The sequence below is a fragment of the Micromys minutus genome (genome assembly GCF_963924665.1).
Source record: "Micromys minutus genome assembly, chromosome: 3".
Taxonomy (NCBI): domain Eukaryota; kingdom Metazoa; phylum Chordata; class Mammalia; order Rodentia; family Muridae; genus Micromys; species Micromys minutus.
Genome location: NC_137972.1, coordinates 6,202,701 through 6,230,013, shown reverse-complemented (window position 1 = coordinate 6,230,013; position 27,313 = coordinate 6,202,701). Strand labels below are relative to the sequence as shown.

Below are 27,313 nucleotides of genomic sequence, written 5' to 3'. Positions count from 1 at the left end.
TTTCTTTTAAAGTGTATGGAGTGAGGGAGAGAGGGAGGGAGGGAGGGAGGGAGGGAGGGAGGGAGGGAGGGAGGGAGGGAGAGAAGAAGGGAGAGAAAGCAAGGAAAAGCGTTGCTTCACTGATATCAATGAGTAGATTCTAGGGATCTGGTCTTGGACACAGAACCTGTGGTTAAAATAGTTCTTTGTGGAAAAAACAGGAGAGCTCAGGGTAAATGTTCTAACACAAGTGTGTGCACATACGCACATACTCACATGTGTGTGCACTACTCATGGAAGTGATGTGTGCTTTCAGCACCTTGGTTATAATGACAGCACAGTTGTTCACATCCAAGCTCATTAAAATGTATAATTAAATGTGTGCGACCTCTTGTATATTAATTATACGCTTCACACACTGATATGCTGGGCAGTGGTGGCACACACCTTAAATCCCAGTAACTTGGCAGGCAGAGGCAGGTGGATCTCTGAGTTCAAGGCCAACCTGGTCTACAGAGTGAGTCCCAGGATAGTCAGAACTACACAGAGAAACCCTGTCTTGAAAAACAAAATAAAAAAATTAAAAAAAAAAACAAAAACAAGGAACAAAACAAACAAACAAAAAACCCACAACAAAAACAAAACAAACAAAAATCCCACTGATGTGACTACTAAATTATATTCACATTGGAAAATATGCAGATGAAAGAGATACAGGAAGAGGGAGGGTCTATCATTGTGACACTTAAAGTCTGTCAACATTATTTATTTGCATATTTGATCAAAGAGAATGTTTCGTTATGATGGATAGATCGGGATCAAGTAAGCCAAGAATAATAGACTCTTTCAAGTAATTCAGTGTCTTCCTACACCCTGCCAGATTATAGGATATTAAAATTTTAGAATATTTACTTACTTTTTCTAAGGATTTATTTTTAGGTGTGTATGTGCATGCACACACATACATTTATATATTACGTGCAGTGGAATTTAATTCAGCCTTTAATGCAGGAGGTTCTGCAGTAAGCAATGACTCTGATGAGACTGGATTATGGAAAACAAAAGTCCCTGGTCACTTCAGGCTTATGAAGAATCAAGTTCTCTTCCTGACCCCCAACATCAGAAGTGAGAAAATCTGCCAAATAAAAAGAAAGAAACCTTATCCAAACTAGACAGAAAACGTCTTCTTTATCGACGCACTAGAAAGCTCAGGATACATTTTGGAAGTAGTAAGTTGTCTTTGATAACTGTCTTTAAGCTGACTAGCCTCTTTGTAAGACAAAGCAAAGCTGGGCTCCTGTTTAGAAAGGACAGAGCAGCAGGGTGCTGTGCTGGAAAAGTGAGCTCCTGCCATCTCAGGCAAAGAAAACAGACACTGCTGTCTCTTAAGAGCCGGTCTGCCTCACACCAGCAGTATTAATGCACGCAGGTGAATAGCGCCTGAACTCCAGTGTTGAACTTAAGCAGCAATGAGCTAGTCTGGAGCTGGCTGATGGCAGGAGAGGAAGTCCTGTCAAGTGAGCTCCAGGGAGTCTTCTATTAGAAAGAGAGGAACGAGGAGGAAGAAGGCACCACTAAGCTGTGACAAGGAGAAAGTGAGGAAGAGCCATGGGGCTCAGGGGTGTCATCAACCTGCTGCTGAAACAGCTTATTCAGATGCATCCAAGGAAGCTTAAACTCTGCAACTAGATGAAATGGACAGAGAAATAAACAATAGCAAGTCTTGTGTAGGCTATGGAATTACAGAGTCACAGAGCAGTCATGACATTCATGGGAAATGAGGAGAACCAGAAATCGCTATGTGAGGCAAAACATGCCAAACTCAGAAAATCGAGTAACACATTTTCTCTCATCTGTAGAAACTCACACACATTCACACACACACTCTCTCACACACACATATAAACACACACTCACACACACACTCACTCTCACACACATATAAACACACACTCACACACACTCTCTCTCTCACACACATATAAACACACATTCACACAACTCTCTCTCACACACACATATAAACACACACTCACACACTCTCTCTCTCACACACACATATAAACACACACTCACACACACACACACACTCAAACATACTCTGACACACACGTGTATATAAATATGTATACCGCGTGTGTATTATGTACATGAAACTGGAAAGGCCATGAGCAAAGAGGACATGCTATGAGAGAGGAGGAAGGAAAGAGGAACTGGGATAAGTGAGGCACGAGAATTGAGGAGGGGCTGTCTAGAAGAAGGAAGGGTGTGGGGAGCCGAATGCGGACGCCATTACAAGATGGCGCTGGCTCCCTCACGGTTTGAGGTAAACAACTCCATATATAGCAATGCTCTTGTCAGCTAAGGTGCTGCACCCTGTGCATGCGAAGTATATAACCTATCTCCGGCCAATCCCGAGGCCTCTGGTGTCAGCAGACTGGTGACAACCAATCATGGCAAGCCCTGTATGCGCTTCTCCCTATATAAGCGGACAGCTAGGGTAGTTCGGGGCCCCTCGCTTCCTGATCTCCCCTTCAACCAAGAGGCTCCCACCATAAAGCGTGATCTGAGAAGAATCCTCTGGTGGTGGTCGTCTTTCCTCGCTGGTCGAGGAGCGTGCCGCAGAAGGGGTCTACCATAGGGAAGCAGGAGCTGAGGGAAGGCAATGGGGGAGGGCTGTGGGGGAGGGCTGTACGGGAGGGGGATGAACAATGACAAAGTCCAATGACACACTTGTATTAAAATGCTCTGATGAAATCCGTTACTTCATTTGCTACTATAAAATAAACATTAATTTTTAAAATAAATTCTAGCTAAAGGGATGGCTCACTGGTTAAGAGCATTGACTTCTCTTGAAGAGGACCCAGGTTTGGTTCTCAGCACCTAATGGTGGTTCACAACTGCCTGTAACTCCAGTTACAGGGGATCTGATGCCTTCTTCTGCCCCCCCTCCAGAACCTACACACACGCTGTACACGTGTAGCTACAAACACAAATAAACATCAATAAACTAAATAAAATAATAAGTAGAAAAGAATGTCAGTATGGCATCCAGAAGGGAAGTCAAAGCAGAAGACACTTTGAATTAAAATTGACCAAAAGCAGCATCAAATGTGACCTAGAGATGTTCAGCCATATTGGCCGTGAGAACCAGTTCCACTGACATTACAGTATGGAAGGAAGTTTCATCAGAACTTCCTTGGGGTGTAACAGCACACTACAGAAAAGTGAAAATTCAAGGAGATGATCTTCTAACTCATTTGTTAAGCACAAAACAAAACAAAAAGAAAAACCTACAAAGGAAAGGAATGGAAGGGAAATGTTGCAAACAGCAAGAAAAGGAAACATTCAGATTCAAGACCGGGATGTCTTGCTTCAAAGCGGTGGCAGCAGCTGGCTGGCTTAGCTGACATTGTCTGGAAACCCTCCAAAAGCGTTGAGGGAAGAGAAAGAAGTGCAAGAAAGCTATTTTCGGTGAACATAGAAGACCATATTTTATCCAGTTTATCCAAACAACAGAGCAGGTGAAAGGGCCTTCGGTGACAGTGGAGAGAAAAATATTGCAGCTGGTTGTCTCAGAAAGAGTCGGAACAAAAACATAAGAAACATGGGGGTGGGTGGAGCCCGAGTCACAGACTGGTGTGTCCCTGGGATGCCACGTTAGAAGGAAGTGTGAACCGACTGTAAGAATCAGTTTGTCTCTAACACACTGGTGCCTGAGGAACAGAAAGGGGATGTTTGTTTGGTTTTCCAGACAAGGTCTCACTTAGGCAAGGATGGCTTCAAATGTGCTATGTTACCAAGGACAACAACCTTAGCTTCTCATCTATCTCCCGAGCACTAAGATCACACACATACACCACGCCTGGTTTCATGCAGCCCTAGGAATTGAACCCAGGGCCTCACACATGTTAGGTGAGCATTCCACAAACCCAGACACAACCTTTGCTTCCTGACAGTGGAGGAGAAGCTTTACCTCCTTCAAGACTCAAACAGCTGGAGAGATGCCTCAGCTGTTAAAATGTTTATTGCTCTTCCAGAAGACCTAAATTTGGTCCAAGCATCCATGTCTTGTGGCTTGCAACTATCTGGAACTCCATCTTGTTGAGCTATGACACCCAGTTCTGTTCTGGACTCTGAGCACACCTTCACACATATGGTATTCTCTCCCTCCTGAGCGCACACACACACACACACACACACACTCATTCACATTCACTCACCAGAAGAAAGTTGCCAACTGGCCATTAAAAATTAAAACCATGTATTTTTTGAAAGTGAGAAAAATCTTAATGAAGCGATGGTTTCACGAGAGACAAGAGCATGCAGCAGGGATATGAATGAGCAAACGTGAACCTGAATGAGATTTCCACCCCACCCCACTCCCATCCTTCCGCCCCGCCCACCCTGCCCCGCCCCATCCCGCCCCGCCCCGCCCCACCCTGCCCCGCCCCGCCCGGTACACCTACAGAAAAGCCAGTGAACACTTACAACCTCAACCTTTGGGGTCAGAGAAGGCAGATCCTGGGAGCTCACTGGTCAGTATGTCTCTTAAAATAACATAAAGGTAAGTTTTGGGTTCAGTGCTTGGCTCCAGGCAGAGAGCGGTAGAGAATGACACAGACCTCTTGTGGTGGCCTCTGCATAATCCAGTACCAGTGCACATACCTGCACACTCACGTGTATGCATCCTACCCCTCCACACACATAAATACATACCTATGTGCATGCATGCATACATACGTACATTTACAAAAAACCAGGGAGAGACAATAAAACAGCGGTAGCAATAAGGAAAGAGGGGTAAATTGAAAATGAAACATGAGACAGCATCAGAAGAAGCAGGATGAAATTAGGTACTGCTGAAACCTCGATACACGGCGTGACAGATAAGAGTGAAACGGACTCACAAGGTTTAAGAGGAAAATTATTAAAAGGAAGGGCTGGGAGTGTATCTTTCATGCCAGGGTGCTGATGTACCATGTGTGAGGCCTCAGGTTTGACACCCAGTAGTGCCAGGAGAAGGAGAAATTCAGGAAAGGAATTCCCAATTCTCACCTTAAATAAAAATTCAGTAGCAGACATATCTTCCCAGGAAAGAACCCGACACTGTGAAATCAGTCAGTCAGTTCCATGTACGTCTTTTCGCTTTAGGTATACAGGTGTGCACGCGGGAACCCACTACAGGTGTGCACGTGGGAATCCACGGGGATTTACTGAAATCCTGCCTGTTTGCTTTTATCACATGCTTATGGGCAAGCATTTTACCGCCTAACCATCTCCCCAGCCTTTGAAACCGTTTGCCATTCACCTGAAAAGTCACAGACCTCTGAATCAGAAAGGGTCCTCATAATGACACTGAAAGGAAAAGCTGGCAGTGACCTCCAGCCTGGAGACTAAGGGCACAACTGCATTTTCTTGTTCCTTTTCAGCTTCAGGGGGCATCCTGTACTTCTTAGCCTTAATGTAACAAAAGGGGAGCCTCTCCAGGACCACAGACATCAGAATGTCACGAACAGAGAATTGTTACTTCGGATTTGAGTAGCTTCTAATTATGATTTGCGTTTGCAACATTAGACCCTGCTGCAACCCATCTACTCAAGTTTATTTTGTTTTCATGGGGCACTAACAGGGCAGAGAAAAATTCTCCAGTTTCCTCGTGGTTTCTGTTTGTTTGTTTTATTTTTTCTAGACTTTTCAATATCCTCCCGACACATTTGGTTGAGGTCTCAAACACAGAACAAAAGGCTAATTGGGGGTGCCTAGTTAACATAACAAAGAGGGCCTGGTCACCAGGTCCTCTCAGCCTCTCTCTGTACACCTATTGTGGAGACCTCCTGACTGGCATGCCCCACCCCTACCCTAAACTCTCCAGCCCAGGGGCTGTGCTTCTCTCCCCCAGCCTCTCTGTTTCCTATACAACTTCAGCCATTTTGGCTACAGGTCATTTTTTTACCTTTTGGACTCTTGGTCTCTGGGTTCTACTCTCTTCCCGCCCTCCATGGCCTGGGCCAGCCTGGACCCTTCCAGATGCCTCTGGTTATGCTCTGCCTCATTTCTACAATCAAAGCTCTCCTCCTCCGTACCGGGGAGAGTGATGTGCTGATTATTGTTTTTTATAGGTGCATGTCCTGTACCAGTGTGTGAAGATTCGGATGCAATAAAGGGGCTGAGTTCCAAGATATCTGTCAGTCATCGGAAACACAGATGTCCTTCTAGTATTAGCAAATGTAACTAAGAAGAAATGTCAGTGTATGGAGGGTGAGAACAGAGGTGGTAGTTTTTGGCATTTAGTCTAGGCTCAGCACCACAGTTACCTGCCAACACCCAGGTGTGCCTGACTCGGTATAAAAGGGGTTGTTTTCCCCCTCCTCTCTCTTATTCTCTGCCACTTCTCTCCCCATCCCCCGCCCCCTCTCTCCTGAGCTCCTGGCTGGCTTCTATTCCCACCATGCGCCAACCCCCACCCTGCCTTTCTTTCAACTCCCCATGCCCTGAATAAACTACACCAAACCTTCTGTGGCTGGTACCTCAGAGGGGGAAAGGATGACTCAGCATGGACCCCGCAGAGACACCCCCTTCCCCCACAGCTTACTGTGCCTCCACCAAATATATTCCTTCTCTTATCTTTTTATAAAACACAACAGATATGAGGGGTTGAGTGAGTGGAGACCCAAGATGGTGTATAGTATACGCCCAGATATGAAACTTCATAGTACAGGTTACACAACAAATATCCTAAAATGGTCTGGTCACAGCTCCCTTGACCCACACACTTATGCTGTTAAAAAAAAAAAAAAAATGTTTGCAGGCTGGAGAGATGGCTCAGCGGTTAGTAACACTGACTGCTCTTCCAGAGGTCCTGAATTCAAATCCCAGCCACCACATGGTGGCTCACAACCATCTTGTAATGGGATCTGATGCCCTCTTCTGGAGTGTCTGAAGACAGCTACAGTGCACTCATATATAAAATAAATACATCTTAAAAAAACAAAGGTTACCAAGTGTAAAACACTAACTTTTGTACCTGTTTGTAATATAGCCCTCTTTTGATAATCCACAAATATTTTAAAGCTCTCCTTTGGAGCTATGACTCTCTTCTAGTCACTGTACTGAGCATTTTTATGCACTACCACTTGCTCCTCAGAACAACCTTGTGTGAATGATCATTGTTATTACCATAGAATTTAGGATCACAGAGAAAAGGTAATTTTCCTAAGGTCAAACACTGAAGAACCATTGCTCATTGGGACAGGATGTTCCACTTGCCGGATCTTTCTGTCCCATGCAATGGTCTCTGTGTTCTGCCCACACAGTAAGATTGTGGCAGTTAAGAAATGGACAGTGTGATATCTGGGGCATTCCATTATTTCTGGCTTCATCCTGGGTCACAGACTCCTACACACTTAAAGAGAACAGTAGCATCTGGCGCTGGACACAAACAACTGTGTGACCTTCTTGTAAATAGTGTGTCTCTCTTCCCAGCTCTCAGTTCCCCATGTGGGGACAAACGAACAAACGTAGCTCTTGCTGACTTGACCCTGTGGGAAATGGAACCAGCAGCTGTTGTCAGCTCAAGGCTAAATCCACACAGAACTTCCCCCTTCAGGCTTTGAATGTGAATTAGCCCCAAGTGACTGCTTAAAATTAAGATCTTTCTATCCAGTAGTGTTTCAGTCATTGAGTCTCTATGGCTGATAGGCAAAAAACAGTAGAATCTAACTTGGGTCCCCTTTAGAAAGGATTTGGTCAAAATGTCCAATACAGTCAACATTAGCTTCCTTCTTGGCTGAAAGGATACCACCAGGGGGCATCATCTCTCCCCTCTGTATATCTTGGGTTGGCTTTCTTCAGAGTGTAGACCCCTGGCCCTTTCAGAATACCAAATCTCTCCACCCCTTTACCCTCAGGTTTCAGACTTACACAGTCCTTTAACAACTGAAAACTCAACAAGAAAAGAATTTTTTTTTTTTTCTGCTCACATGTGTCTGGAAAGAAGTCCCCACTGTAACTGTATTCAGGAAGTTAGGGCATTTCAAGGACGAACATTGGTCACACACTGTTACCATGCAAAGAATGTGTGTTCACACCGAACATGGTGAGAGGCAACAGTTTCTCAAAGTAATATATTTTATCAGACAATTTTTTGAAAGTTTCTTGAAGGGAGCAGGTATGCACTGCACTGGAAGGGATTATTAGTAAGGCTGACACACCAGCAGAAAGAAACTCTGTTGGCTGAGTTAGCAGAGAATGCCAAGTTCATTGGGAGGGGGACAGTGGCTTAAAATGTTGAGTTCAAGGCACCTGTAGGACATTAAAATGAGGTATTCATCTCCCTTTCTTGGAGAGGGAGATGAATTGGGACTATAAAAGAAAGATTAATGTTTAACATGTAAATGTTAAAACATAGCATTGATCTGAAAGACCAGGATAAATCCTGACCCCCTAACAGGTAAAGTAGAAGACCCCTAGCAGGAAGAGAAGAGACAAAAATGTAGGATATCAGGTTCAGTGACTCTGTTTCAGGAACTGACTGACTATAAAACCATAAAAGTTAAAGTAAAACCTTGTAACCAATCTTCAGAAACCGGGTGTTTTCCTTGCGATTCTTCACTGGTATTTTTGGCATTCTCCAATGACGAACTCCCTCCCCCCATTGGGTTGTGTTTTTTTTCCTTTAAAAACCCCTTCTCCCAGCCACTTGGGGTCGGACTCCTCAACCCCTGCGTGGGATACAAGTCTCTACCCCAGTGCACTGGTTCCTGTCAATTCCCATGAATAAACCTCATGTGATTGCAGCAAGGACGGTCTCTCGTAGTTCTTGGGGGGGGTCATATCATCCCGAGACTTGAGTGAGGGTCTCCTCTCTGCGGGGGTCTTTCAGATCTATGCTTAGGCACTACCTAGTATGCCTCAGTTTTTCTTTCCTTTCCTGGGAGTGGTGGCTCAGCAAGAGGATTGCCTCCAGTTCCAGGCCACTCTATCGTGATTTCCTGGCTAGACTGAACCATATAATGAGGTCAAGGTCATATAGTGAGTTCAAGGTTATCCCGAGTCAGAGAGCAAAGCAGAGGGTGATGTAAGTGTAAGGAAAGGAAGGAAGAGAAGATAGACTTGATCCCCACAGGTTGAAACAATGAGGGGCCCCGAGCTTTCTGTTGATGCAGGGTGAGTTCATTTACACACACACACACACACACACACACACACACACACACACACACACTGGTATTGAAAGTTTTACATTATTTTGTAATTTCATTGAGAGCAGGATAGGTTGTTTTTGAGAACCCGAAATATTGTTGTGGGACTAAGCAATTCTTTATGGCTAGGGGCTATTGTCCAGTAGAGCCTGATTCAGGCTCTCATGACCTGAAGTTACCTAATTTGTTGATGGGGATGAGGCATGGTTGGAGAGGGAGAAGAAAAGGGAGAAGGAAGATGTAGGGGGGGAGGAAAAATGCGAGGATGGAAAGACACTGGAGGAGAGGGGATGAGTGGAGGAGGATTAAGTTTATTTTAGATGTCTGCAGACATTAATGAGGCACCGCACTAAGTGCTCAGACAACTCATCTGAGATCACCTGGTCCGCCCCACCGAAGAGTGAGGGCGCGGTGAACTACAACTCCCAGAGTGCTCCGGGGCCGACCGAGCCGTGGGCGTGGCCTGCAGCTACAACAGCAGGCGGGCGGTACCGAGTGGAGTCGGCGGGGCCGAGCTCCCGGATGTGGAGACGTTGGGGCGGCGGCGTGGGAGGAAGATGGACGCGCAGGAGAAGGGGGCCGCCACGTCGGGGCCCGCCCCGCGCGGACGGCCATCCCGGGGCCGGCCCCCGAAGCTGCAGCGCAGCCGGGGCGCGGGGCGAGGCCTAGAGAAGCCGCCGCACCTGGCAGCGCTGGTGCTGGCCCGCGGCGGCAGCAAAGGCATCCCACTGAAGAACATCAAGCGCCTGGCGGGGGTTCCGCTCATTGGCTGGGTCCTGCGCGCCGCCCTGGACGCGGGGGTCTTCCAGAGGTGCGCATGTGCGGGAGCGGGGCCCGGGTCGGGGGTCGGGGTCCCCGGGCCTGACCCTGGGCCGCCCCTGCTGATGGGCGCCTGTCACCTCTGGGCTGCGCCGACTGCTGGGTGCTGGAAGGCCCGGGAGGCATCAGGTGTATGAATGGAGTCCAGAGTTGGGGCTCTCCAGCTTAGAGAGTCTTCCCTCACCTTTGAAAAAAATTTTTTTCCTCCGGCTGTGAGGCTGTGAGTCAGCACAAAGAGGAAATGCTCCCTTCGTGTATACGAGGTATGACTGTTTTATGGGTGTGAATGGTTTTAGCCTTACCTCTTGAACTTTGGCCTCACTAACGGCAGTTATATTTCTGCATCCTCTCGGTCTCCACCAGATTTATCAGGAGTTACAAGTTGATGCCATTCATCAAAGGAGGGAGATAAAATCCTTTTGCCAACCATGAATTTGAATGCCCATGCTAGCTGCAACCTAATTCTGCCTGAATTCATTGCTACCTTTTGATGATTGTGGTTTTTAAGATGATTGATTCTGAAGACCATTGATAACCCATATTATGAAGTCAGATTTTTTTTTTCACCCAGCCGACATTGTTTAAAAATGGGATAGCAAAAGGTATAAATGTATTAGTTTTCTTTGTGTTTTGACCCAAGGGAAGCTCTGGGCGGAGCCAAAGAAACTGCTGGCTTCTGAAAATAACACGTAGTAGGAAGTGTGCTAAGGAGAGATAGGGGAGTATTGGGGACTTGGTTCAGCTCCGTAAACATTTCTTGAGCCCCACTTTTTGTCACACACATACAAGGAAGTAGCAAGATGATCCATGCACAGTTCTATCCCATTCGGAGCTCACGTTTGGTTTCTGTTTAGTTTTGCGTTTCTGAACCTCAGAATGCAGACTGCAAAGGAGTGAGAAGTTAGTGATGTATAGGCCACAGGGACAGATGTGAAGGGAAGAGAGTTCGAAGTTGTATCGACAGAATATTGAGGACAAAATAATTATTTATGACTCTTAGGTCCCATGTCAGGAAAAGACTTTCAGAGTCTCGGAACTGGGGAGGTGGCCACTTAAGAGCACCTTCTGTCCTTCCAGAGGGCCCAAGTTCAGGTCTCAGCACCATAGTTGGATTGCTCACAACTTCCTGTAACTCCTGCACCAGGAGATTAGATATCCGCCTGTGGTCTCCACAGGCCCTTGCATTCACACAGACACATTCACACTATATAGTGTTTAAACAGGGGGTGTGGGGGGAGTGCAATTCATTGGAGGAGATGGCTCAGTGGACAGATGGCTTGCCGTGTAAGTCTGAAGGACGGAGTTCTCATTCCCTGAACCCATATAAAATCCAACTGAGGGACTAGTGCGTCTGTTATTACAGCCATACAGGAGGTGGAGAAAGGAGAATCTGGAATCACAGGCCAGCCAGCTTGGTGTACCCAGTGAACCACGAAAGAGACCTGTCTCAAACAAGGGCGCAGGTGAGAACCTGCACACGTGGACCAGGGCGTTCATGCACGTACTCACACAAACACACCACATACACAAAGGGTGAGTCTTTACATACAGTAGTTAGGCTTAAGAACAAAAGATGAATCTTATTCAGCAAATGCTGTCTACCTACTATGTGACCTGTACTGCTGCTTGAGCCAAGGGTGAGAGCAGCAGCGGGAGGCAGCCCATGTAGAGCCATGACAAGTGCAGCCTCATGCTCACTCTGGAGCCCCCAGCCCGACACTGATGGGAAGAGTCAGGCTTACTGGGCACAAGCCGATGGGTAGAAGGTGTCACCCCTGCTCCTTCTCTCCAGGGGTGTCACTGGAAAGCTCATGCGGGGCTTCTGAGGAGTCTGCTTCAGCTCTAGTCAATGGACACTGGATGGTGTGTTTCCTGGTTGTCTCCTCTCTTCATGTTCTGACGTACAGATGTCAGCAGGCATTCCTGGTCCTTACAAGCCTGGAGAAAGGTGACTGATAGGAGGTGATGGGACTGACAGCTGTCTCCCTGACAGTTCCCTTACCTTCACAGGCAAGGCTGCCCTAATTGGCTAGTTCCCCGGGGAATGTAGCAAAACAGCGTGGAAAACATACTTGCTGGTCCATGCCAGGGGCTGTATTGTCCAAATTCTTTTCTCTGTGCTTCCTGGGTGCCATGTGGTGGGCATCTCTCCTGCACTGTGCTCTCTCCACCATGATACTCTGCCCCACCACAGGCCACAGTGTTTGAGCCAATCAAGCATGGGAAGACCTCAGAGTGAGCCAAAATAAATCTTCCCTTGAGTTGTTTAATGTCCTGTCACCACAACTAGCACAGCTGAGCAACACGCAGAACACATGCCTGTGGTGTCAGATGAGACCCGCATCGTAAGTGCACAAGATGGTAGGTATGCTCTGCCAGGAGAAGCTTCAGTTTCGTCTCAGGATTGGCTGTCCCTTTCTGATGTCAAGCGGAGTTGTGAGATTCATCTGCCTCTCCATACAGGGCCATAGTCTGTCCACTTCTCATGACATACCCACCTGAGAAGTCGCAGCACTTCCAGTAGAACAGACTGTTCAGGGAGATCGCGACAGGCTCAGTCATGAGTATAGACTTGTTTCTCGTCCTCTCTCTAAGTTGTTCATAAACGCAGAGGACTCTGTGTGGACTGACTGTTTGAACACCTCTTGCCTCTCCCTTGCCTTCCCAGTCTTTAAAAATGCTTCCGGTTTCTGATTTCAGGATATTGGAGCCCAGTTTCTTCCTCATTGCCGTGGCTGTGGAGGACAGCGTGTGCTCTGTAGTTGTTAGTGTCTGTTTTCTGGGTTCTTTTATTTGCAACACCTGTGTCTTTCCAGGCTCAGGTCTGCTCACCTCATCAGAGCCCGCTGCGTCCCTGACCTCCTCCAGCCACTGCGTGAAGTGGGAAACAATGCCCGAATTAGTTCATGGGTCCACCGATAGCCCTCACTGAAGCACCATGAGGCAGGCCGAAGAACAGTTGCCAAGCGAGGAGAGATTGTCAGTGAAAAAGAACAGCAAGTAGCGAATAGTCGATGTTGGAGATTTGCTAAGAAATTCCTGCTTCATCATCTGTGTATCTATGGGGAGGCCACTGGTGAAATAGCTCAGCACATAACTACACTTGCTGCCGAGTCCAAGAATCTGAATTTGATCCCTAGAATCCACATAGTGGAAGGACAGACTCCTCCACACACAGAAGCATTTGTGTTTCCCTCATCCCTGCACATCACATACATAAAGTAAAAATAAAAAAAAATGTAGGTTCACCTACAAAAAATCCCACTAAGAGTGATGAAAGCATCAGCCTCTGTGGCAGTCCTCCATCTGTGGAGGACATGAGCTCTTGCTGGTCCTGTTTCTTTGAGGTACCTGCAGCGCCTGTAGTGATAACCACGACTAAGGAATAAACCCTTCATGGGCCAGCAGCACGAGCTGTCCAGCTCTACCCTCTGGCCGGTCTGATGGACCTCACTATTTCTGGTGGTTCCTGCTCTGGGCGCCCTCTGTGAGGACCTGTCAGGACTAACTTGGTTAGAAAAGGGACCAGCAGAGCTTCCCTTGGTTTCTGCTGACCCACCCTAAAAAGGAGTCCTGCACTGCTGCTTTGTGCCCCGGTTTGGAGCCAGCATTATGGGAGGTGAGGGTGTAGACCATGGCCTCACTGTGTAGTAGTCATGACACTTGCCCCTTTGTACCCCAACACCTCCATGTACAGAGAGGAGAGGCTCACTGAGGATTAAGGGAGTCAGTGTGCACTCAGCCCTGATATTAACTGGCAGTGTCTCCTCGTATCAGATACTCTTAGAACAGTCCGTCCCTTCTCATGGAGAATTAGTAATCCTGAAAATGCCTTTCCCTTGACTTTAGATGGTTAATGGAAATGTGTCTTTATTCTGCCTTGCAGCTTTCAGCAGACTTTTCCTAGACAGGACCACACAGTGTATATTGCCAGTTTTAGAGGCCAGATGGTCTCTTGGAATTTCTCAGTTCTGAGCCTGTGAGTTATAAAAGTGGTCATGGCGGTACATGAATGAGGGATTGTGGCCCTACACCAGTAGAACATTCAGTCTGGAGGGGTGGGGCGGGAACATTGTCCTACTCATTCTAGTCAGTGTGTGCTAGATTCTCAAAACATATACATTGAATTGAGCTGGAGGAGCCCTGGAGGACTTTGTAGCATCCTCCCTGCCTGCAGCTCTTGCTTTTCTTCCTTCAGCAAACACTTGGGTTAGGAGGAGAAGGTAGAAGTGTGTGGTGGCCTGACATGTGTTTTTTCAGGACCAGAGACAGATTTTTTGTTCAAATCCATGCTTTGACTTAGGGTAGGGGGTTCAGCTGCACATGATCGAAGTTAACAGAACTTTGGCAGGTAACCAACCTCTCCTAGACAGTCAGCAGTCCAGAAACTGGACGGTGAGGATATTTCCTAGAAAACTTGTTTCTCAAGCTTGGAAGATTCTTGATTTTCAACCATGTGTCAGCATGGCGTGAGCAAATCTGAGAACAAGTTGATCATTTGACTCTTGTGTAACATAGTGGTGAAAATCAACGTGTGTTTTAGTTTCATTTCTAAGCCTTCAGGTTTATGATTTGTAAGGGGCCTGTGTTCTGTTGTTCCTGAAATGACACTTTGTGGTTCAGAGTAATTGTCACAGGCACCATGGCTGATATGTGTATTGAGTTGGGCAGAGCATCAGTTCATTCCAGATTAAAGCCACTGACATTTACTTCCTGGAGTTGTTTGTAGGTCTGTTCATTCTCAGTCAGACTTTCTATTACCCACTCCATCTGATGCCCCTTAACCAAAGGGGTTGTACACCCAGTCCCGTGTGTTAAGTGTGTTGTCACACGTCACAACAAGATCTGTAAAGGGTGTGGGGGAAGATAAAGCACTAGAAGGAACATGGGTACGGCACTGATTCTCTCCCTGACTGCTTAGCAGGAATTTCCACATTGTATGGGCCTGTCTCTACTGAAAGGTCAAGAGTGTGAGGGGACAGATTGTATCAGCTGTCATAATCTGAGGTACAGAGTAGTGCCTAGGACAGAAAGACCCCAGCAAACATTTCTGGGATGAAGGAATGAGAGAAAGAAGGAAGGGGAAACAAGCTGACAGTATTTTTAATTTATCTTGCAAACATTTTAAGCCAATCCCTGAAACCCCCATTGATGACTCATCAACCAGTTCTTGAATTGTAAACGCCAGGAGCCGGGGCTGCATTCCACTTTGTTTTTCCATGTTTTCCTTATCCTCCCTTCACCTGCATCTTCAAAACCATTAGCATCAGTGCTCCACTGGGCGGGGGGAGAATCTCACCAAACTATCGACAGCACTAAAGAAATCATGGGTGCATTTGCTTTGCACCATGTGCCATGAGTCTGCGCTGGGAAACTTGGTCATTAACGTGTAACCATCTTGTTTACCAGGCTTCCTTTGAGGAAAAACAAAGGAGATGGAGGCTTATTGACTTTATCCTTGGATTTAAATCCTCATATGTCCTTATGTAGGTGGTGGTGGGTATGATGTGTGAGGGCAGGCCAGAGGAGTGTCCAATGTCCTCCTGTATCCCTCCCCACCTTATTCCATGGGACAAGGCATCTATTGAGGCTGCAGACACCAGTCACCAGCAGTCCTGTTTCTGTCTATCGGGTACTCCTTGTTACAGGTACTCCTTGCAGCCATGTCAGGCTTTTTTCCATGGGGACTGGAGGTCTGAACCCACATCGTCTAGCAAGCAACTCACCCACAGAATCATTTTTCCAGCCCTTAAATCCTCTTTTTATAAATGCTGAAGGGAATATTTGAACTTAATTAATGAAATCTTGGAAACAGGGCACGTTTATTCTTCTCTCAGTAAATGCTGAATGAATTGGACAGAAAGAAAAGAGTACACATGTGTATGACAGAGTTCAAATCTTGAAATATCTGCATACTCTCTTTAAAGCATTGTGGTCCAAGTGAAGGGTCAGAAGAGAGAACTTGAGACTGTTCTGTCCCCGCGGAGAAGCACTTTGCTCTGTCTCTGGCTTACACATGCGGCAGGTGCTGTCGGCCGTGTGGTCACTGCCTGTCAGTGCTGAGTGCTCAGGTGTCCGTGCTCACTGTTTGAAGCAGGAAGTTGGATTTCTGATCACATGAACCCTAATCTGGATATTGACTCTCTTCTAAGCTTAAAACTGTTTCACTTAAACTAAGTCTAGTGTATTTTTACACAGGTGTCAGTGTTATGTGTATGATATTTTGGGTTTAAATTGGCAAATTCAGCTTGCTTTAAATTTGATTTCCAGTGGTATCTTAACTTAGTCTGTAGCTGTCTTACAAATACTGAATTCATTTTTCCTAGTTTATAGAATTAGAATTTTGAACTTAAATAACATTTTTTGTATTGCTTTCTTGCATTGTTTTGGATCTGTTTTTGTTTATTTTGGCTTTTGGGAGTTTTGAAACAAGGTCTCCCTCTGTGGCACTAGCTGGGCTGGGACTCAGGAACATCATCCCACCCTGCTTCCTGGCACATACCACGATGCCTAGATTATATTGTTGTGCAAAACCTTTTGCAACACCGAGTTGTGTGCATTGGTGCGGAGTTCTGCCATACTGTTGGCAGTCTCTTCTGGTGACCTGGTCATTTAACTCTCATTTTGCTGTCCAAACAGTGTGTGGGTTTCAACAGACCATGATGAAATTGAGAATGTGGCCAAACAGTTTGGTGCACAGGTTCATCGAAGAAGTTCGGAAACGTCCAAAGACAGCTCTACCTCACTAGACGCCATCGTAGAATTCCTGAATTATCACAATGGTAGGAGTTTGACTACTCACTTCAAGTCGTACCACACATGCCTTGTGTGAACATTTCATAAGGTCTCAGTATTTTGTGATCACCAGGATGTACTACTTGACGCCTTCCCTTTGTGTTGTCTTCAGAGGTTGACATTGTGGGGAATATCCAAGCTACGTCTCCATGTTTACATCCCACCGACCTCCAGAAAGTTGCAGAAATGATCCGAGAAGAAGGATATGATTCTGTCTTCTCTGTTGTGAGGCGCCATCAGTTTCGATGGAGTGAAATTCAGAAAGGAGGTAACCAACTCATTGTACTGAAAGTCAAGCTTTGTTCTGTTTTGTTAGTATAAAATGGTTAGCAGGAAGAGAGCTAAGGAACAGTAAGAGTGCTTGGTGCACCGCTACAGTAGACAGTGGCAGCACACTCCAGTCTAGGTCTCGTTATAAAGCAAATGGTAAAACGCAAAGCTCTTTCTAGCCTGTGTTTCTGTTAGTTTGTGAGGCAGACATGCCAGTTTTAGAGCAGAAACTTTGGGTTCTTCTCGGCCTGTTAAGGGAGCTCCAGACAGATCATACCAAACCCTCCCCGGGGAAATTCCCAAGTTAGAGTGAGTGTTGAGTGAGGTGCTAGTTAAATTAACTCAGGAGGTACTTTGGGTAAAGAGATGACAGGTCCCTAACTATTGTCACACGTCTGAAAGAAGCTGGAAGGGACTGAGTAAACATAACACTCAAGCTCGTGCTGGGGACAGCTCTCTCATCTCCTCATGTGCTGTGACTCTTTGCAGCCCCTGGGAAGCAGATGGCTGCTGGTGGGTGGCATCAAAACCAGGCTGGCATTTCTTAAGCTCTGTTATGTCCCTTGTTTATAAAGTCGTAGTGACTGTGTCTGAGTGTGATGAGCACATCAGGTTTTCTGTGACATTTTCTACACTTGTTACAGTAGATGTGCCGTCCAGCGAGCTGGTCCTAGCAGCACTCATGCTAGAAGGCTGACATGTAAACTTGGTGTTTAAAATAGAGATGCGTGCCACAGGGGAGTTCGGGGCCAGTGTGGCCAGTAAGGCCGTCACCATAGCATGTGAGTCTGAGCCCCAAAGCCTGTGTAAAAGATGGCTAGGTATGACAGCCTTCCGTAGGCCCAGCACTTGGTAGACAGAGACAAGGGAATCCTGGGAGAAGTTGGCTGGCTAGAGAGTCATCAGTTTACAAGCTCTCGGTTTGAATGAGAGACCCAGCTGCACAAAATAAACTACAGAAAGAGACAATGCCTGAGGTAAATGTCAAGCCTGCACTCTTATGCACCACACACACACACGCACACACACACATTTTTACATGTGTCACCATCATAGACCTGTTCACACATCAAATAAAAGGAAAAAGCACACATCACATTCCTGTGATTTAGAATTAATTAAGGGGTCACAGTATCTTGTTAATAATCTTTTATTTACAACATGGTAATTGCTTTCATCAGGCATTTTAAGGCTGGTTTCTGAAGCAGCAGCGTGCAGATGCCTTCTGTCTTCTATGTTTCCTCAGTGATCACCAACCACCATCTCCATGAGCACTCATTTCTCCAAGTCTAGCGTGTCTTTGCAGCTCTCAAGAGTCTGGTTTCTCTTCTCCACAGCGTGGTGTAGCTCTGCTTTCTTAGTTCCCTGCAGTAGGCTAGAGACAGTTAGTGTACGCTATCGCTGAGATGCTTTTCCTCACGTTTTCTTTGTCCTCCTCCTGGAATCCATACTAAGTTAGTTTTTAGTTGCTGGTTTGTGTTTCTCTGTCTGCTCTGCTCTACTTCTCTGCTCAGTTTTGAGCAGTCAGTCAATCCTAGTTGTTGTGTTAGAGTGTACTATATCTTCAGCCACCTTAGCTGTTGGATTACTGTAGGCTTTTCCAAGTCTGCATATTTGAGTTTTTCCATTCCGAGTTGACATTTCTATGTTTATCAAGCTCTTCTTTTTTAATGTCTTTAACATATTTATGGAAATTATTGGGAAGTTCTTGGTGCAAATTCTAGCATTTTTGTGTCTTTCTCTGAGTCATTTCTCCTACTGTTGATCCTCTTGAATGTGGCTTTCATGTGTCTGCTTCTCTGAGTGTCTCATGATATGACAAGCACTTGCCAAAACATTGGAGTCCACATTTCTCTTCAGAGAGCACATGCCTTCTCTGCGCACAGGGATGAGGGGCTGCTGATGGTGATGTAGTTCTAACAGACACATTGGACTAGTCCCTCTGCAGCCCAGTGCAGGTGCACATTACTCAGATAGCACGCTGTTCTCTAAGGACAGGAGACACCAGCACACTGTTCTATAAGGCACGGCACTGTAAGGAAAGGACAGAAGATTCTAGTCCCGTGGTCCTGTAAGGCTCTTGCCCAGTCTTCCAGCCTGTCCCCTGCACAGGGACATGGTAATAGGAAGAACTGGTGTGATGGTTGTGTTTCCTGTGCCTGACAGTCTGTAACCCACACCATCAGTTAGAACTGTCCCTCAGGTGCTCACTCAGCGCAGTCTCTGCTTGGGCCAGGTGTGAACTTGCTCACCATCCTCATGCTCAATAGCGTGTTTCTCAGGAGAGGGACTTGTCTCCCCATCTTGTTAAATCCCTGGATTTTCAGCTGCCTGTCAGCACCCAAAGTGTGCATCCATAAGGCTTTGAGTTCAGATCTCAGCACTGCACAATACTGGGCATGGTGGTACATGGCTGTCCTGTTACCCCATCCCTCAGGAAGTGGCACCAGGAACATCAGTAGTTTAAAGTCATAGCTAAATAGGGAATTTGAGGCCAGCCTGAGTTACAGGGAACTCTTCAGAAACAAAGCAAAAACAAAAAGCTTCAGCAGTTTAGTGGGAAGTCCTTGGTTTTCTGTGACAGTTCTAGGAAAACTGTCTATCCATGTCAGGTAAACACACACACACTGTATTTCTGCAGCAGGAGACAGTGAACAGTAGACTAAGGTTGAGTACAGAGTGATACTTGACAGGCGGAGTCTCTCTGAACTCCTTCATGAAGTACCTTTCCGGTACCAAGTATTTAAAGGGAAAGACAACCATCAGGAGTGTCAGCAGCTGTCCCTTTACAGTAATAACTTCTGCTTATGTAGATTCTGCGCCCTGAGGGCATTTTAATCTGTGCTTTTAAAGTTGCTAAGTGAACAGTGTCTATTCAAAGTAATGTAGACTACTGTAGCTTTTGCTTTTAGTTCGGGAAGTGACTGAGCCTCTGAACTTGAATCCAGCTAAACGGCCTCGTCGACAAGACTGGGATGGAGAGTTGTATGAAAACGGCTCATTTTATTTTGCTAAAAGACATTTGATAGAGATGGGTTACTTACAGGTTTGTATATTCATTTTATAAAACTCTTCAAACCATTTTGTGTTGTTCTCTGGAGTTCTTTGGGAGAGAAGCTTGGCTGGCCCGTTCCCTGAGAAGTGGGGTGTCCTTTGTGATGTTGTCCTGCTGCGTTACCTCCAAGGTGATCTCCGGGACCCCAGTAACTGTGGAATCTGCTAGCGGAACACTGAGATAAACAGTGCAGTGAGGGCTGAGAGCTCATGGCATCCTGTGTTTGCATTAGCCCACTCAGTTGTGTGCTCCTTATTAGGGTACAATTAGATTGTGGCTGTGCGGTTAAATAATTTCTGCTACTCCACAAACAACCAGTTCAGCAGTCTGAGAGAGCATCGACCCACCTGGTCTTCTCGAAGGCCAAATTCTCTCTGTGTGTCCCTTTGGCTGTGTGGTTCTGCGTGCTCACTGCTCCCGTTTGAGAGTCTGCATGGCTACCTCGTGTGTTTGTAAATGGTTCCTTTTCACTGTAGATGATGAGCTCTCTCAGTGGGCTGTGGGGACACTTCATGGGTAGCTACAGCAGTGCACAGCTGTTGAGGAGTGTGCTCATCCCTACGCCACTGTACAGAGGGGACAACTGCAGCTCTGAAGAGGAAATAATGAGGAGCTGGTTGGGGACAGGAACACTAACCCTCTTCCAAAGGACCCAGGTTCAATTCTGCACCCACATGGCAGCTTAGAGCCATTGGTACCTCCAGATTCAATACCCTCTCTGGCCTTCCTGTGCGCAGGATGTGAATGCAAACAAAACATATTCTATATCCATGAAAATAAATAAACTTTAAAAAAATGAAACCATTTAGGACAGAAACAGTACTGCAGAAATTGAGATGGGCCCTTATTTTACAAAAAGGGGGTATGGCGCAGGTTGGGGGCATAGGTAGAAGGAGCCGGGTGGGGTGGAGGGGAGAGCAGAGAACGGCTCTGGGTAAAACACTTTCACACAGCTGTGAAGACTGAAGTTCAGATCCCCAGAAGCCACTAAAAGCCATGGTCCTGCCTGTAATGCTAGTACATAAAAGGGAGACCAGGCTTCCCTGGGTCACCTTGGCTGGCTAGGATGGTCTGTCCCAATGTCGGCGTGAGGCCTTCACATGTGTAAGAGCACACATTCGTGTACACTTACACGTGTGTATCCACACATGGGAACATCATGCAGTGAAGACTGTTTAGTGGTGGTCCACCTTCTGAACATACAGAAGACTAGATTCGGTTGTCAAAACCAAAAGAAAGCCTCTCTACTCTAAAATTTCTCCTGTGATTCATGTACTGAAAACAAAGGATTCTTGTCCTAGTCTTTAGACCAGCGCTCATACTCTTGCGTTCTCTCTCTCTCTCTCTCTCTCTCTCTCTGTCTCTCTCTCTCACACACACATACACACACAAATATACACACCACCCTAGTTCTTTTCTAAGGACACCTGTGGACTAGCCCTTCCTTTATTTGTAGATAAAAAATGTGTTAATCACTGTAACAAGATTTATGAAAACCGTTTTTAATTTTTATTCTCTCATATATTACATCTAGACAAGGCAACCCAGTAGGAGGGAAAGGTCCGAAAAGCCATCGAAAGCATCAGAGACAACCCCACTCCCACTGCTGGGAGCCCCACCTAAAGACCAAGCTACACAGCCATAATGAATACGCAGAGGACCTGGGCTTTTCCAATAGCTGGTGTGGTCATTGACAAGCACCAGAGGGACCGTTCTTCTCTTGCCCTGTGCACATAGAATCTGCCTCAGCCTAGACATGCACTAGGGACCGGAGACAGTCTGTACAGTGGTGTGTGGGTGGCTATTCCAACCCTGGCAGGAGACCAAAGTCCTGAAAGCCTGGGGCTGCTGTCAGGGGACAGTAGGAAACTTGTCATCTAGCAGAGGAAAGGCAGCACATGTCGCCGTGCTTAAAGTGCTTAAGGAAGGGCATCCTCTCTGCCTGGTTCACCTTCAAACAGATGTCTGAGGGCACTCGGAACCTGCACGGTGGACAGAAAAACTCACTTTTTTTTTGGCTTGAAGTTTCTTTTCAGAATAATCATTTTGGGTGTGTTACTGGTTTACTAGAGTCTTTGTTTTCTCAGTGTAAATTCATGTCCAAGCCGCGTATACATAAGTGAATAACAGTGACACACAGCGTTTCGTTGTCTTTAGGGTGGAAAAATGGCATATTATGAAATGCGAGCTGAGCACAGTGTGGATATAGACGTGGACATCGATTGGCCGATCGCAGAGCAAAGAGTTCTGAGGTAAAGGAAGGGAAAAGCCTGAGGTAGCTGTGGACCAGAGCCCAGGTCTGTCTTCAGAATGTCTAACTGGCCTTTTGACATTGATCTGAGACAGTCTCTGTCCTCGGCTTCCTTGACTGGGGCAGGCATGCATAGGAAACACTTGCAGTGACTTGCCCGCCAAGCTGGGAGGTGCAGTCTGGCTAAGCAGCGCTGCTTACGGGAGCTCCACTGTCTGCAGAGTGTGGTGAAGTGAGCTGAAGAGAGATGTCTGAGTGACCCACCGCACTGCCCTCTGCTGCTGCCTGTGGCCAGGAGAGCATGTTGGGACTGCTGCATTTGTGCTCACAGTTCTACCTTGGTTTCTTTTAGATTTGGCTATTTTGGAAAAGAGAAGCTGAAGGAGATAAAGCTTTTGGTTTGTAATATTGATGGATGTCTCACCAATGGACACATTTATGTATCAGGAGACCAAAAAGAAATAATATCTTATGATGTAAAAGATGCTGTTGGCATAAGTTTATTAAAGAAAAGTGGTATTGAGGTACGTGCTCCCTTAATAAGTACTTCCTACAAGATTCTGATTTAGAGCCAAAGAGCATGCCAGTACTTAAGAGACTTGACATTTCACTGTTTACATGAAGTTCTTGAAGTATTGCTTGGTGTGTTCCTAGAGAACTCCTGACACTTGAAAGATGAAATTGTACCTTTTTTCAGCCATTAAGATTTCGTACTTAGCCATATTTTAAATGTATTTCTTCATTCTCGTAGGACCTTAAACAAGAAAAAATTTCCTTAATTAGTGTTGGTAACTAGAAAGGGGCAGGCACCGTGTAGACTTTTAAAGTATGGCTTACTTGTGTAAACGAAGTTATTAATTCAGGATAATGTAATGTATACGTATATTTTTCTTAAAATGAAGGTTATGCCAGGCGTGGTGCACAGACCTGAAACCCCAACTCCTAGGGATCATGAGTTCAAGGACTGACTGTAACTCAGTAATACCTTGTCTTAAGTAAAACATGAAAAGGAGACTGGGCTGTAATTCAGAGATACACACCCGCTTAGCATGTGTGCAGGATACCTGGGATTCAGTCCATAATGCAGAAAGAAAAAAAGTAATTACAGCCACTAGAAATCTTCAGTATGTGATACTCTGAGCAGTTCACTTCCAGGTAGTAGACTGTATCACTGGCCACAGCTGGTGTGTTGCTTTGATAGGCCTTGGAAGTGGTTTTCCTAACTGGCCCTTCAGGGGCCTTGAGTCTTTACAGCTTGATTCATTATCACGCATGTCTGTTCCCTCTCCAGGTGAGGCTCATCTCAGAAAGGGCCTGTTCCAAGCAGACGCTCTCCGCCTTAAAGCTGGACTGTAAAACAGAAGTCAGTGTGTCAGACAAGCTGGCTGTTGTGGATGAGTGGAGGAAGGAGATGGGTCTGTGCTGGAAAGAAGTAGCCTATCTCGGTGGGTCATTTAACCTTCAACTCTTCAACCTTCACACGAGAGCCATGGCACATGCTCACCAGCACCAGCACCCACACACAGATAAACAGCTGTGACAGTGTGTGTCAGAATCATCTAGGGAGTTTCTCCAGCACAGACTGTGGTGTCACACTGCCTGTCACCCTGTCAATAAGCTAGAGGTGTCAGGAGTACAATGCCTTAAGGCTGTTACAGAGACTGCAATGTTGGCAAAGGGCCAGCAGTTTCTGATACACAGGAACATGTTTTTACTATTTGCTCTTTAACCTACACATTTTAAGGAAGAAATTGGGGGAATGTGTCACTGAAGGAGAGAAAAAGAGCCCACCTACTATTCTGCACAAGCGTCGTGTACACACGAGTGAACACTAGATAGCCACCAATTAAAAACTGTGCTGACATCTGTTATTGGCACGTTCAGGGGTGTGTGAGAATTTCAGATTAGTGCTCAGCAGATACGCCTGACGATCCCTCCAGTGTTCGTGTGTGGAACTAGTTGCTGGAGCCAAGCATTGAGCCTAGAGTTGACATGCTGATGATGTCAGCACTGTAAGGATTAAGAAGAGCAAGCTGCTAAGGTGCACAGTGACTACATACAGAATGTGCACGAGGTAGACACGAGGTGACACCAGCCTCAAGAAGCTCACATGAACAGCCTCTGTTCTTGAGGTGCTGGGATAGCTTTGGAGCCAGCTGTAGAGAACAGTCCAATAGCACAGTGGTTACAGAAAGCTCCGCCCACCTGATACATAGGGTCCCTGCTGTGCTCATCATCCATGAGGCACACAGAAGCTTCATATGACTACTATGCATATTCATAATCAAAGAGCAAACTAAACACTAGAAAGAAGAACAAGCTTCACATCATAGAAACCGTGTCATTTCTGTAGGCATGGGCAGAGGACCAGAAGGCATTGGCAAGGAGTAGTGATAACCATCCTGGGTCGTACCATTTGTTTGCATTAAAGAAAATATTGCTGTGGTGAATATGTATGATTTGAACACCCCCAACACACACACACACACACACACACACACACACACCAAAACTTGGAGGTTAGGAAGTTGAGACTACATAAATGTCTACTTCAGAATGCAAGTGCTGTTTCAAAAAGGCACATAAATGTATACAAATAAATTCCAGGCCTGGAAAATGGTTCACTACTTAAGAGCACTGGCTGTTCTAATAGAACTCAAGTTTGATTTCCAGCACACACATGGTAGTTCACAACCAACTGTCACTCCAGTCCAGGGAATCCAGCACCCTCTTCAGGCCTCTCGAAGCACTGCATACACATGGCACAGAGACACACATGCTGGTAAAACACTCATAATATAAATCTTCAGAATTCCTTAAGTATTACTGTATTGTACCCATTGTGGTGTGTGCCCATAGGCCCAGCATGGGAAGGCAGAAGGATTGTAAGTTCAAGCTTGCATCTTAATAACCCTCATAAGAAAAATTTAAATTTAGGATTCTATAGAGTAATGCTGGTGTTATTTTTCAGTGGAAACCATTCAGTTTAGTACATTGAGTTACAAGAAGGCATTTCTGTGGGTGGACACCAAGCATACAGGAGGCAGCATCTTCTCAGTGTAGCTGGTACTCACAGCCAGAATGGTGACTCTCACCAGTGGCCTCTGCAGTTTCTTCTAAAGGAGTGTTGGACAAGACAGGCAGCGGGCAGGTGGAGTGTGTTAGTGTAATTTAGTATTTATTTCGGTGTGACAGCTTTCCTACATATAGTATATGACATAAGCGAGAGAGCTGTTGTAGATGGAAGGGGAAGGCACTTGGATCAGCAAATGCACCATGTGAACTTGGTTCCTGATTTTTAAAATCTCAGAAAGAAAAAGACAGTTCAGAGGTGGCTTCAGACCTAAGTCTGAATAGCCAGCAAGACGGCCCAGTGGATAAAGGCAATTGCTACAAAGTCTGGCAACTTGAGTTCAGTCCTGAGGCCACATGGAAAGAGAGAAGCAGCTCCCAAAAGTTGTCCCCTGCCTTCCATGTGAACAGACACTAAGTACAGGAGTAAGTTAATGGTTGAGAGAGACCTATGACACTGACCTGACCTCCATGCACATGTGTTCCTGTACACAAAAGTTTTGAAATGGTTGGTGATATTTGACCGTAGTTGGTTGTTAAATTATTTTAAGGAATTACTATTTATTGTGTGGTTTTGATAACTATATTTTTATTAGATATAAGTGCTTAAACGTTTGGGACTAAGGACCAGGATGTGGTGCACACACCTTTAATCCCAGCACTCTGGAGATAGAGACAGAATCTGTCTGGGAATTCTTCCCACACTCTGCCTCCAAGAAAACTAGAGTACTGGGCATAGAGAGATCTAGTGATAAAGTCATCTAAAGCTGGTAGTGTGTTTGACTTTCACTCAGCAGGGCCATCAGTTCTAGTCCAAGGTCAGAATTCCTGGTGGCTATAATATGCGCAGCAGGTAGAGGGCGTGCTCTGTCCTCCCTCCATACCCCGTCCCCTCTTGTTCTTCAAGGTGGTGTTTTGTTCTGCATGGCTGTTACTGTTCTACAGCATAACTGTTGCTACTGGGTGTGGTTTGCATCGTGTTGCTGGACATCTGTGTCTCTTTCACGTTGTATGGTCTCTGTCTCGCTCACAGGCAATGAAGTGTCCGATGAAGAGTGCCTGAAGAGAGTGGGGCTGAGTGCGGTGCCTGCAGACGCCTGCTCCGGGGCCCAGAAGGCTGTGGGCTACATCTGCAAGTGCAACGGTGGCCGCGGAGCCATCCGCGAGTTCGCAGAGCACATTTTCCTCCTGTTAGAAAAGGTTAATAACTCATGCCAAAAGTAGAAATTGTAGTATGGGGGAAGGGAGAACGAAGCCTTTTTCAGCCACTTTGCTTTGGTTTTGATCAAGTCCCACAGCGTAATCTGCTGGTGTGTGATCTGATTTGTGAGATACCTTACTCTTCTCAAAAATCATTGTTCCAGAATCCAAGACATAATCATGTCTGCTTTCCTCTTGATGCAAGGTAATTACTGAGGGAGTTTTTCTCGGACCTCTAGTGAATGCAAGTCAGACATCATAAACAATCAACTTTGTATTGTGCCCTGTCAAACTGTGTTTGTGTGGTGTTAATGATACTGGGATTTTATTTATTTTGAGGCAGTGTGTCTAGTAAGACACACCTGTGTTAATAAAGCTACGTTCACAGACTTGTTGAAAGTCTCTGTACAAGTCACTCTCTAGGCATTTCCTCTAAGCACTAGCTATCTAGATTCAGAAACATGGTGACTGTGCTTTGTATGTGCACACAGAGAACACACACAGGCAAATACAGAGATCTAAATATGTTCCTGCCTGTGCTTAATTGAGTTAGAGATGGCAGAATGAACCGTTGGCTGCTATGGCTGAAGCAATGCTACCTTCACATACTGCACTCAGCATCCACTGTGACTTCTGTAACAATGCAGATTGCCCCCCCCCCCCACTGGA

The 27,313-nt window shown here is 46.0% G+C and overlaps 1 protein-coding gene across 1 annotated transcript; it reads left to right on the top strand.

Moving 5' to 3' along the window:
- Nucleotides 1–9,691: 9,691 nt before the first annotated feature.
- On the top strand, nt 9,692–27,033 carry CMAS (cytidine monophosphate N-acetylneuraminic acid synthetase). The gene is made up of 8 exons (XM_080914086.1): nt 9,692–9,993; nt 16,641–16,783; nt 16,909–17,064; nt 19,979–20,112; nt 22,279–22,373; nt 22,725–22,896; nt 23,664–23,817; nt 26,478–27,033. The coding sequence occupies exons 1-8, from the start codon at nt 9,740–9,742 to the stop codon at nt 26,666–26,668; spliced, it is 1,299 nt and encodes a 432-aa protein (XP_080770212.1). The 5' UTR covers nt 9,692–9,739; the 3' UTR covers nt 26,669–27,033.
- Nucleotides 27,034–27,313: the final 280 nt, after the last annotated feature.

Bases quoted from the DNA above. Each gene is read 5' to 3' on its own strand.
- CMAS (XM_080914086.1), top strand. From the start codon at position 9,740: ATGGACGCGCAGGAGAAGGGGGCCGCCACGTCGGGGCCCGCCCCGCGC. The intron at 20,113-22,278 runs GTTTGTATATTC...CGTTGTCTTTAG, and splicing joins TAGAGATGGGTTACTTACAG to GGTGGAAAAATGGCATATTA. The intron at 22,897-23,663 runs GTACGTGCTCCC...TTCCCTCTCCAG, and splicing joins TAAAGAAAAGTGGTATTGAG to GTGAGGCTCATCTCAGAAAG.